The sequence below is a fragment of the Loxodonta africana genome, chromosome 6 (assembly GCF_030014295.1).
Source record: "Loxodonta africana isolate mLoxAfr1 chromosome 6, mLoxAfr1.hap2, whole genome shotgun sequence".
Lineage (NCBI taxonomy): Eukaryota > Metazoa > Chordata > Mammalia > Proboscidea > Elephantidae > Loxodonta > Loxodonta africana.
Window position 1 is genome coordinate 67181743 of NC_087347.1, and position 12378 is coordinate 67194120.

The following is a 12378-nucleotide window of genomic DNA, read 5'->3' on the forward strand; positions in this document are numbered from 1 at the left end:
TGTTTGGTCCATTTAGGGCTTCTCCGTGTTTCAATATGTAAAGTAAGTCTACCAATGAATTGTGCACCAGAATCATGAGTGTCAAGACTCTTAGCTGACTACTAGGCTGCGTTGTTGTTGTTGTTGTTGGGTGCCGTCGAGTTGGTTCCTACTCATAGTGACCCTACGCACAACAGAACGAAACACTGCCCGGTCCTGAGCCATCCTTACAATCGTTGTTATACTTGAGCTCATTGTTGCAGCCACTGTGTCAATCCACCTCGTTGAGCGTCTTCCTCTTTTACGCTGACCCTGTACTCTGCCAAGCATGATATCCTTCTCCAGGGACTGATCCCTCCTGACAACACGTCCAAAGTATGTAAGACGCAGTCTCACCATCCTTGCCTCTAAGGAGCATTCTGGCTGTACTTCTTCTAAGACAGTCTGTCAGTTTGTCGTGCTGTCGGGGCTTGTGTGTTGCTGTGATGCTGGAAGCTATGCCACCGATATTCAGATACCAGCAGGGTCACCCATGGAGGACAGGTTTCAGCTGAGCTTCCAGACTAAGACAGACTAGGAAGAAGGACCCGGCAGTCTACTCCTGAAAAGCATTAGCCAGTGAAAACCTGATGAATAGCAGCGAAATAGGCTGCATTAGAAAAGTTAATTTGAACCCTACTAAAGACTTTAGCATTTTAAGAAATGAATTAATTTACCTACATGGAAATTTTTTGATAATATAATATGAATGAATGTATACGTAATGCTCATATATTGAAATGTGGCATTTAAAGCAGCTCCAACCCAAGAATTCTACTTCTGTCTTATAATATTTTTAGAATCTAAATTAAGCGCAAAGAGAATCAGCAGTGTAGAGTACACATCGTTTTCTTCCTAGGGAGCAACCACTTTTCTCTTTGGTAATGTAGAATTATTTGGAGTTGTTGGGTCTTTTTCACATGCATACAATAAAGCCAGTAAAAATGGAGTGCCATAGCCATGTGACACAAATCCCAGGGACGCCATTCATATTGAGCTGTATGTGAATGGTGCCCACCAGAGTTATTCAGTGTGACAGCCCAGCTAAGCCATAGTAACCTGTAATGTTATACTTAGCTATATAAGTTAGAAATTAGCAAAGGTGTTATGTCTTTTTAAGCTAAAACGTCATAATGGTTATAATTTTGTCTGGACTTTGTTTTTGACAGATCCCAGTAGATGAGGATTGAATGAAGTGAATTTCAAAGCCAGTAGTATGTTATTACTGATATTGCAGGCCTTACGGATGCCAATATCAGCAGAAAGACTTACTAGCAATCTTTGGATTAAGTAAGCCTTTCTCTTGAGTGCATCTTAATGTTTCTTTTGTTGTAGCTTTGTCTTTGATAATGTGTGATCTTGTATCTTATCAAGACAAGTGTAGGCAAAGAGCGCTTTGTAACTAAAAATAAAAATAAATTTTGTTAAAACAAAGATTCGAGTGTTTAGCTCTTACTCAGTAATGTTTAGTTTGTTTCTTAATATATTTAACTATAATATTTTAAGTGCCATGCTAATATCTTAAATAATTACTAAAGCTTCAATATGAATATTTTTGTTGTTATTTTAATATAAGATTATAGATTGGAGCAGAGGATAAAATCTGTGATGTAAGAGTAATATTTAACTTCTTAATCATTTTCTTTATTAAATGCGTTTTAATTATATGACACCATGTATATTTTCTGATTTACAAGAGAATCATTTTCAAGGTGGCCTGATATGACAAGCTTTCTCTATTGTTTCTTTTATATCTCTGTGCTCTAGTTAAGCTGAAACACAAATATGCTCAGGGAACACTACATGGTTCACAAGGCTTCAGTGCCCTAGCACATGCTGTTCCCTTTGCCCAAAATACCTTTCCCTCCACACTGTCACTTCAGAATCCTGCCCCTGTAGCAAGACCCTAGCTCTGATGTACATTTTTCATGATGCTTTCCCTGATCCCCTCCAATATGAAGCAATCTCTTTCTCTGAACTCCCATAGCTCTTTTTTTGAAAAATAATATTTTACTGTGGTTTCCATAGCAATTTAGGTTCCTGTTTAACAATTTGTACACAAATCATTCAGTAACATTGGTTATATTCTTTATAACACGTGAACACACTCATTATTTCTGTTCTGGTTGTTCCGTCTCCAGTAATGTAATTTCCCTGCCCCCTTACATTCTCGTCTTTGTTTTAAAGTAATTGTTGAAAATGTGGTCTCACATAAGTGATTTTTAAAGGGGCATGGTACTTCATTATTTTGTGAACCAATCTGTTATTTAGCTAAAAGGTGATCTCAGAGGTTAGTTTTGGTTCAAGGTTCAAAGAGTATCTCAGGGCAATAGCCTCGGGGAATCTTCCAGTCTTAATCAGTAAGTCTGTTTTTTGTTTGTTTTTGATATTTTGTATTGTTTTGTTAGAAGTTTGTGGTTCTGTTCCACATTTTTCTCCCATTCTTTCATGGTCCATCTATTTTGGCCCTGATTAGAACAGTCAGTAGTGTTAGCTGAGCACCATCTAGTTCTTCTGGTCCCAGGTAGATGAGGCTATGATTGAACTCTCAGCTCCTGATTACTCTGTACCACCCATTTTACAACTCCACTCTGTACTTTGGATTATAGTTATGTGTGTGTATGTCGTTTCTTCCAACTACGATTCTTTCACATTGTCTAGCACGTGGCAGGTGCTAAATAATTCTTTATAGAATAATCAGATTTTCCCCTTCTTAGTTTAGACTGTTTTATAGTAGTTTATATAACATCTGTTTTATTTGGCATTTTGTATATAGGGATTTTCTGAAAATTAACTGACCTCTGCTATTTCCCTTATAATGCTGCTTAGCTCATTGAAATCTGAGTTCCCAGAAAAAACAGATGCCAGGAGTTTTAATGTTGTATTTTCTTTAATTAAGGGAACAGTTCTAATCACTTTTTAAAATGCAAATAGACTGGCTTTCTTGGTGTATGAGTAATGGTGTATGAGTAATAGCTGACATAAGGCTAATTTCTAAAATGTGAAGATAACTCATATCCCCACTGTCCCACTTCATCATTCTGACACCAGCCACCCATGTGGCTCTTTTTCTCTCTGACCCTAACCACCCAGAGTTGGGTCTTCCCAATTAGGACTCTGTCCTTCTGGCCCCTGCCAAATAGGCAAAGGCCAGCCTCTCTGCCGGTTCTCACTGCCCCTAATGGGTTCAGCAGTTTGCTAGAATTACAGAACTCATGGAAAATATTACCTATACTTATATTTGCATATTTATTATAACCGGAGAGGATGCAAGCATACAGACACATCAGGCAAGGTCTAGGAGAGGTCTCCACACCAGGAGGCTTCCATTGTCCACAGGGACACACTGCACCCTCTCCCATGCATGGATATTTTCACCAATCCATGAGGCTCCAAAAATAATGTTCCAAGGTCCCAGGTCTCCTAGTCATTGGAATCTGAACAAATATGCATAACTTGGGCCTTAATTCGTAGTTATGATCCATCCGATCAGTGAATATATATGATTACCTTAGGCCCGCCTCCCTTCCTAAAGTTAATTCTCCAGGTATGGGGCCTGTGTAGCCCCTACTTGCCTGGCTATTTTAGAAAGACAGAGAGCACCTAAAGTGCTCAGGCTATTTTCAGAAACTAGAGTCAAAGGGTCAAACTAAGTACTTTGTCCCACAATCGGTAAATAGATAGCTGGGTGCATTTTCCAGGGGCATTGCCTTTCCCAAGCGGTTTTTATGTGTTCACTTTATATGGAAAGAACAGTGCCAAACAGTGTGTTTGGCACTGTTCTTTCCATATAAAGTGAACACAGTTTAGCATCATGTTTCAAGATTCTAGTCACCTCTCTAAAATCCAAATTAGAAATAAGGTAAAAGCCAGAAATATGAGCACAGTTAATTTTAGAATTTCTCATTAACAATACTTGATTACATTTTTATTTTCAAAGCAATACACTATCTCATCCTTTATCTTTTTTGTTGGGGCTAGTGAGATCCTGAGAGATGCAGAGGATTGGGAAAGTGAAGAGCTTTAGTGACAAAGATGGAGATTAATGGAAGAGAAAATTCCAGGAAGTCATTTCCTATTAAAGTCATTCCTCTACCAGTGGATGGTCATGTAGCTACTGAGGTGGCCTCTGAGAGAAGAACCTCGGTGCCTGTGAATTCTTATATGGAGGGCAATATAGTGGTTCAGGCAACTCTTTCTAATTCTGGCAATTCTTGAGGGCTATTTGGGGGCACAGCAGCACTTTTGAAGGGGAAATAGCAAGTCATTAGTGCTAGACAAACATGTGGCTGCTGAGTAGTTACTGCAGTGTAAAATAAGTTGGCTTGGCCAACTAAGTCTCTTAGAAGTGATGCAAGAGCCACTGTTAATTGGGCTTGATTGTGTTGCCTAGTTCATGGATTTTTCCCGCTCTGTTTCTGATTTCTTTCACTTTTCAATTAAGGAGATCCCTAGATAATGAAGTCAGGTTAATCTTGTTGCTATTTAACAGTGTCTCAGTTTCACCTGATGATTTGCCCAATATTTTGAAGCTGTTGACTGACAGTCCCTCAGATATACTACTGAAGATAGCAAAGTGCCACTATTAAGGACACCACCAGGGAATTGGAAAGATGTCAAATGTGAGTGAGTGGTGTTTGCCACTCTGACTTCACACAAAAATCTTCCACTTCATTGTTCCCAAATAGCAATAAGTGGAAGCTAAGCAGGGCTTCAAACCTGTTCTGTCTGGCTCAAACCCCTGATGAGAAGTTGCATTTCTAACAAGTTCGCAGGCAGTGCTACTGCTGCTGGTTAGGGACCAATTCTGAGAACCACTAGTAGAGCAGTGGTTCTCAAAATTTATTATACATAAGAATCACCTGGGAATCTTGTTAAAATGTAGGTTCTGATTCAGTGTATCTGGGTTGGAAATGCATATTCTCAGCAAGGGTTCCAAGCGGGTCGAAGCTAAGACCCTGACTGGACTTCTCTCCATGCCTCAGAACATAATAACGTTTAAGGAAAAGTGGATCATGGCCACGGAGAGTTCTTTCTGGCTTGGCATCTAGTGAGGTGTCACTTAGCTGGATCTTTATCCCATGTGCTAATTCATGCTGTTAAATTTCTGCAGTGATGCCAAGAAATAGTAATGAGGAAATGATACTCTGCTTATCTTGTGCTAGGCAGTTTTATTTAGAGAACTGTGTTTCTTTAGCTAAAGGGTACCACATTAACATTGCACTTTCCAAGTAGCAGCGTACTTGGAAAGATGAGTTTTTAGGAGGGCTCCTGATGCCTTATAATAATCATTATATACTTAAAAAATAATCTGTCTTAGCTACTCACCAGGATTGGACCTACTTTATTATGCTAGAATATATCCCATGAATTAAGCAGATATTTCCTACGTATGAAAACTTACCTGACATTAAGATATAATCCTTCACTACATCATTACAAGAAATGTGCTTTCTTTGTGTATGATTTTTCACTTCTAATAAAATTATGATGTTAATTTATTATAGATACATGTATGTATAATGTGTGGATATATAATTAAATAGAGAGAGGAACATATGTAAGCATGTCAGATCTACTAAATGGCTTTTATATATACCTGTATTACTCTTGATAAGTTACTTCTCTATGCCCGGTTTCCTGTTTATAAAATACTGGCTTATAATGATACCCAGGAATAGATTATCCAGTAAGAAGGTAAGCACAGGTGTACTTGTGCTTACTTACTAATCTGTAGTGAACAATTTCACATTTTTTCACCACTTCAAAGATTCTGCTTCTAGGTATGGCTGGCATCTGTCTCTCTTCCAACACCACAGCACCTTCTTACAGAATCAAAGTCTTTTCAATTTTATAATCCCTGACAAGGGCAGATGACTCAGGAAACAAAGTAAGCAAGGGATTACTTGTGCTTACTTACTAATCTGTAATGAACAATTTCACATAGGTTTCATTTTGATGTGGTGCGGTGAAACTCATGTGAAATTGTTCACTACAGATTAGTAAGTTAGCACAAGTAAGGCTGTGCTTACCTTGCTTACTGGATAATTCACACCTGCTGGTACCTACCTCACAGGGAAGTAGTTCCCTGAGTGACACAAACAGGTTGCACTCAAATATTAGCCTAAATGTTGGTGGGTTGAACTCACCCAGTGGCATGCAGAAGAAAGGACTGGCAATCTGTTTCCATAAAAATTACAGTCAAGAAAAGCCTGTGGAGCAGTTCTACTCTGTAACACATAGGGTCACCATGACTTGGAATCAACTCGACAGCAATGGATTTTTTTTGTTTACCTCATTGGGTATTATGGAGATTAAATACTAATATGTATAAAGCATTTGGAGCCACACTTGGCACAGTGCTCAATAATTATTAATTATTATTATCATTACTTCTCACATTATCAATTTTTAAATTTTTATTTGTAAATTTTCTTAATTTATGCAACTGTATTTTTTTTTTTATTAGCTGGGTTTAGCCATACTTAAAACCAAAAAACCAAACCCATTGCTGTTGAGTCGATTATGACTCATAGCAACCCTATAGGACAGAGTAGAACTGCCCCATAGAGTTTCCAAGAAGCAGCTTATGGATTCAAACTGCCGACCTTTTAGTTAGTGGCCGAACTCTTAAACACTGTGCTACTGGGCTCCTAACCATACTTAGTTGGTAATAAATAAAAGACTTAAAAATAATGTTATATTTTTTCCTTTCTTGGGATTTTTTTTTTTTTTTTTCGGCTTGACAGAGAACATCATGAAAAGTCCTTGAGCAAATGAAGTAAGAGCCATGATAAGTCAGTGGTGATCTAAAAACATTATTAAAAGATAAACAGGAAATTAGGGACTGCGTACAGTCAGTACAAGGCTACAGATCCTGGGTGATCTGGGTTATACACTAGGGAAATCACTGATATATCTTCAATTGTAATACAGAACTAAACCCTGTCCCTAGACTGCACTACTACCAAGGCAATATATTGTTTTCCTAACTGCCTCCCAACCCAAAAGAAATAGCACAGGAGAGTCAAGGAATACTGAAAGACAGAATGTGTGGTTAATTTATCAATAAGCTCCAGCTCAGATGGGAGAGCAAATGCATGGGTATAATGCCCACTGCATGAACCTTGAGATTTGTGATTGCATTAAACATAATATTTGGCATGAGCCACTTCATCAGCATCGTTCATGAGCATTCATTCATGAAGTGATTTTACCCTCCACCAAGATCTGGAAGTGATGCTGGCGTTGAAGTGGTGCTCAACATCACCAGTTTTGCTGGACCAAGTGTAGATGGGTGTCAGCCAAGTGCAAAGCACCATGTGCCTGGTGAGCTGGGGCAAAACAACCAGGGAAATCAGAAGAAACGTTCCAACAACACACTAAAGTTAGCCTTAAGTGGTTTAGTCTAATCATGGCATGTTGAGAGAGTACTTGGTATCTAGTAGTTAGAACTGAAATGGTTCTGTTTGAGCAAAGGGCAGAAGGACTAACTGATGTGATAATGACCAAGGCTTCAAGATATTGATGATCTTATTCTAATTAGGAGGTTTTTTTTTTTTTTTAAATATTCATATTCTCCATTCATGATTTTACCTCAAGGTTATATATTCTCCTGCTGCCTTCTAGACTGCCTCATCTCTTTCCTCTCATATTCAATCAACAAATAATACATAGTTGTAGAAATTGCCCCCATTTGAAATTTACATCATCATACCCCTGCTTGAAAATCTCATCTCAGTGACATCCTACTCCATAGAGTCCAGGTTCCTTGGCTTCATATTGAAGATATTCTACCACAAGGCCCACATGGGTCCCTTTCTAGCCATACCCCTCACTGCTCTGGCACTCAACTCCAGCCCTTTCTTTAGGCCTACTTCTTCCCACCAGAAATGTACTTTTCTCTGTCAATTCATATTTATTCCTTTCTTCAAATCTCAAGTCAGAAGTTACCAATTTTAGGAAGTTTCCATTAATAACACTCCCCTTTGGTCATTTTTGTTGTTGCTGTTTTCTATCTCCCACAACTTGAATGTTTCACCGTGTTAGTTCACCCTTGCAGATGTGTGGCTCTGCATTACACCTGTCATCACATGTGTGGGTGAAGCCTCATTGGGCCTGGCTCAGTTTCCTAGTGCTGTGGTAATAGAAATATAACCAGTGGGTAGCTTTAAAGAAAAATATATGTATTTTCTCACAATCCTGGAGTCTAAAAATCCAAATCAGGGTCTTAGCTATGTCAAAAACTTCCTAGGCTTGTAGATGATCTTCACACAGTATATGTCCTCCTCCAGTGTGTGTGTGTGTCTAACCTGCTCTCAGAAGTGATTAGATTTAGAACCCACCCTACTCAGCTATGCTCTAATTTACGTAACAAAGAAAACTCTTTTGAAACAGGATTACATCCACAGGTATTGGAGTTAGAATTCCAACACATATTTTGGGGGACATAATTCAATTCATACCTGCCCATAGGGGCAAGGAACCCATTTTGTCCACTGTCACTTCTACCTACACACACACACACGCACACATACACGCACACAAACATACCCCACCTGTATGTATTCTGCTTGCTGAGGAAAAGTATAAGCAATCATCTTCAAACATATAAACATGTATAAAGAAAACTGATGTAAAAAAAATTATTACAGTGAAACCTCTGAGAGCCAGAACTCGACAACACTGACTTGTTTTTCTGGGTCTCACAAGATTTCCACTTTTTGACAGGGTACAATCTTACCACTTTTCTATTGCTCTCTATTAGTGGAAAAATATTTACGTTTTCCTTCTCTGAAAGGTTTCTGCCTTACGCAGATTCCAGCTTTTGCAGGTTTTCCTGTATTACTTTAGAAATCCTCTAATGAAAACTCATTTTATATAATAGACTTATTGCTCATTTCACCTTTATAGCTAAGCTAATATACCATATATGTTTGCTTGTTTACTAAGAAGTGTGTGTTTATATTTTGGGGGCATATTTAGAATAAAATTGAAATGAATATACATAGATTATTTTGTTAATGTGTACATTAGTACTAAAACAAAAACAAAAAAAAAACCCCACTGCAGTCAAGTCAATTCCAACTACAGGACAGAGTAGAACTGCCCCAAGGAGCACCTGGTAGATTCGAGCTGCTGACATTTTGGTTGGCAGTGATAGCTCTTAACCACTGTGCCACCAGGGTTTTTGAACATTAGTACTAGACACCAGAAAGATAGAGGACTTGTTCTTTAGGCAGAGAGGAGCTTTCCAGATGTCAGTAAATTGTTGAAATGTTTTCTTGGTTTCCTATAATTTATTTTTGTCTTCTGGAGATTTTTAATAGTTACTCTTTTTTGTTTCTTTTTCTTCTCTTTGATATGGTATTGAAGTCACAGTCCTACTTCAGTTATGCATCGTATAAATGAATCGAGCATTAACTGCTTCGACTGCACAGTCACATCGATCCAAACCAAGGATTGTTCCTACCTTGGTAGCTTATGTGTATTCTTGGAACAGGAATTGTCAAAATGGCACAGGAGGAGCCGTAGATATCTCAAGACTGTTGTGCTATTTCCACTTACTAGCATCTTTTAAAGGAGCCCTGGTGGCACAATGGTTAAGTGCTTGGCTGCTAACTGAAAGCTTGGTGGTTCAAACCTACCCTGCCACTCTGCAGGAAGAAAAACCCAGCAATCTTCTTCTGTAAAGATTACAGCCTAGGAAACCCTATGAGGCAGTTTATAATATAGGGTCATTATAAATTAGAATCAGCTCAATGGCACACAACAACACAATCTATTAACATGCTGCTTTATCAGATCATTTGGTCTCAAAGCAGAGTCCAGAAGAAAGTAGACACAGGACAGACAGGTTTTTAACTGAAAGTGGAAAAAATGGGATGGTTGTAGAAGGTTATGCTCTGGTAGCACACGCAAGAAGCTTGTTGCCAGCCAGTCTGGGGCCTCTGAAGGCCAAATGTTTGAAAAGTACTTCCAACAGGGCAGTAGTGGGAGGGCACTGATGACAAAGTCCACCTTTGTGACAGTTTTGCCCTAGCCCTGTTATCACTCATGTCATTTCTGGTTTTTAAGGACACATCTGCTCCATGTTATATAGAAGGTTTCAATGTGCTAAAAACCTCTTAGATGCTTGTCTACCACTTGATTAAATGCCAAAAGCATAGGTGAGTGCTGAGTTGTAAATGTCTGTGGTACCTATGACTGAATGTATTTTTTTCCTGCATGATCATCCATTGTGGTATTTGTAACTAGCAAAAAATGAGCCTGATTTGTTCTCCTTTGTAGAGCCAGGCCGAGGCCCACTACAAAGGAAGTAAACATGCCAAGAAGGTCAAAGCACTAGAGGCAACGAAAAATAAACCCAAAATGGTTTCTTCCAAGGACAGCGCAAAGGCTAATCCCAGCTGCTCCATCACTCCAATCACAGGCAACATCTCTGACAAATCAGGTCAATGACACTTTTTGTTCTTTACATTTTTGTGTTCCTCCTGTCCCCTGTCCTGCTCCCATCCCCCCCACAGTTACTGAATGCTACTCTCCATGATTTGTTTTTGTAACATTAATATATTTCCTTCACAGGAAGCTTTGTGTTTGCACGGAATCTAAGCATTTGATATGTTACCATTCTGTGTTGTTAAATATATACATTTAAGCATATATATGTGTGTGTGTGTGCATGTGTGTGTATAAATATATATTTTTATATATAAGTATATATGCATGTAGAAGTAGAAGCTACTTGGTTACAGTGTGTTTAGATAAAAATCAGGAAACGGATCTAAAATACTGAGTGGATTATTATTTCTTTTTATTCCACTTATGTTTGGTTTTTACTAGAGGCTTTTTCAGTAGAGGAATTTTAAACTTGTTTACTAATAGACAATTTTTTATTCTCTTACCCTGATAAGAGGAGTGGAGGGGCAGAAGAGTAGTTTTCTGAGAGAATGGCATTACTAAATGAATGTGGGCATGTGTTCAATAATTAAAAAAAAGAAATGATTTTTGAAGACCTTCGTAGTTTCTCTCAGAATTACAAAGGAACTCAAAGATTTTGAGGGAATTATTTACAAAGTTATGAACTGACTAATAAAAGAAATTTATATAATTGGAAATGAGCTACTAGCAGAAGTACCTCTTAAGAAGAGTGTATTTCATAGTTCCAGTGAGTCAACAGTACTACTAAGTAGATTCAAACTGAATGATTCAGTGGAAAGGGAAAAATGTTATTTTTCTAGCATGGATACCAGGAAATTGGATGTTTAATAGGCTTTCACACTCTCATATCTGCCCCTCAGGGCCCATGATGGCTATGTCATCTTGTTTCGGTGGCTAATTGAAGCACAGTGTCTGTGAAAGGAGATTAAGAGAATTGTCCCTTTCCCTTATGTTTGACTCTCTTGAGGGACCTCTCTGTTGTTAGAAAAACAACATACACACGTACTTATGATTCTCTTCAGCTCTCCGTATCATTGTAAATTCAAGAAGGAGGCTTAAGAATGCTTTCCTATGGCTGCCAAGGGCCTTTGGAGAAAAGGAAATCCATTGTTATCAGAGGAAGCTTCAGAAAAGCCTATTCATAAAAAGAAACTATGCAGGAAGAGACCATTATTGATTAGGTCCCATACATGCTGGTTCCAAAAACTGCAGCTTAGAAGGAGAGAGCTAACCAATATTTGATAATAAAGGTTTTTTGTTCTTTGTATGATAGAATCACTAAGTCTTGTTATCTGATGAACAGATAATAACAAGTACTGGATTGTTACATAGTACTTCTCTTCTAAAGAACAAAACTTTTTAATATATGTTATCTAATTATCTTTAACCCATCTCTGTCAGATATTAGGATCAAATATTATCTCCATCTTACAAAAAAGCATGTGTACACCTGTGGTTGTTATTTGCTGAAGGTTACTCAGTGTTTGAAAGAGTAGGTTGGGTTCATCTCTTGACTGTCCTGCCTGGTTTCATTTTCTACAGGATATTGCTGCTTCTGTGAAACAATGCTGTGTCAAAGATTTTTATTACCTGAATTATGATCCAGCAGTACTTATAAGTAAAGTGATAAAATAATGGAGGTTAGCACCACTTCATTCTTTCAGATTATTTTGTGACTTGAGCACAGTTGGTGGGTACTGTAAATGTTCCAACATTGCTACAGCATGTATTCAATATTCCACTTAAAATATCATACTAGCATTTGGGAATTGAGTTTGTTATGGGGAAGTAGTAAAATAGTGAGTAGAAAAGAGAGTTGAAAATGGAAACAGATAAGGATCCATAAGAAAGGAGTCAATAAAAGAACAGAAGATAGAGGAAGAAGGAACGGTGTGGGAGATAAGGAAAGGAAGTAGAAGG

At 38.1% G+C, this 12378-nt stretch overlaps 1 protein-coding gene across 2 annotated transcripts in view; it reads left to right on the top strand.

Moving 5' to 3' along the window:
• Positions 1–12378, top strand: part of ZNF385B (zinc finger protein 385B) — a 305144-nt gene that overhangs the window by 262138 nt on the left and 30628 nt on the right. For both annotated transcript variants that reach the window (XM_023542798.2, XM_003406190.3), the window contains one exon: positions 10309–10471. In XM_023542798.2, the coding sequence (XP_023398566.1) occupies positions 10309–10471 (163 nt within the window). The remainder of the gene's footprint in view (positions 1–10308; positions 10472–12378) is intronic.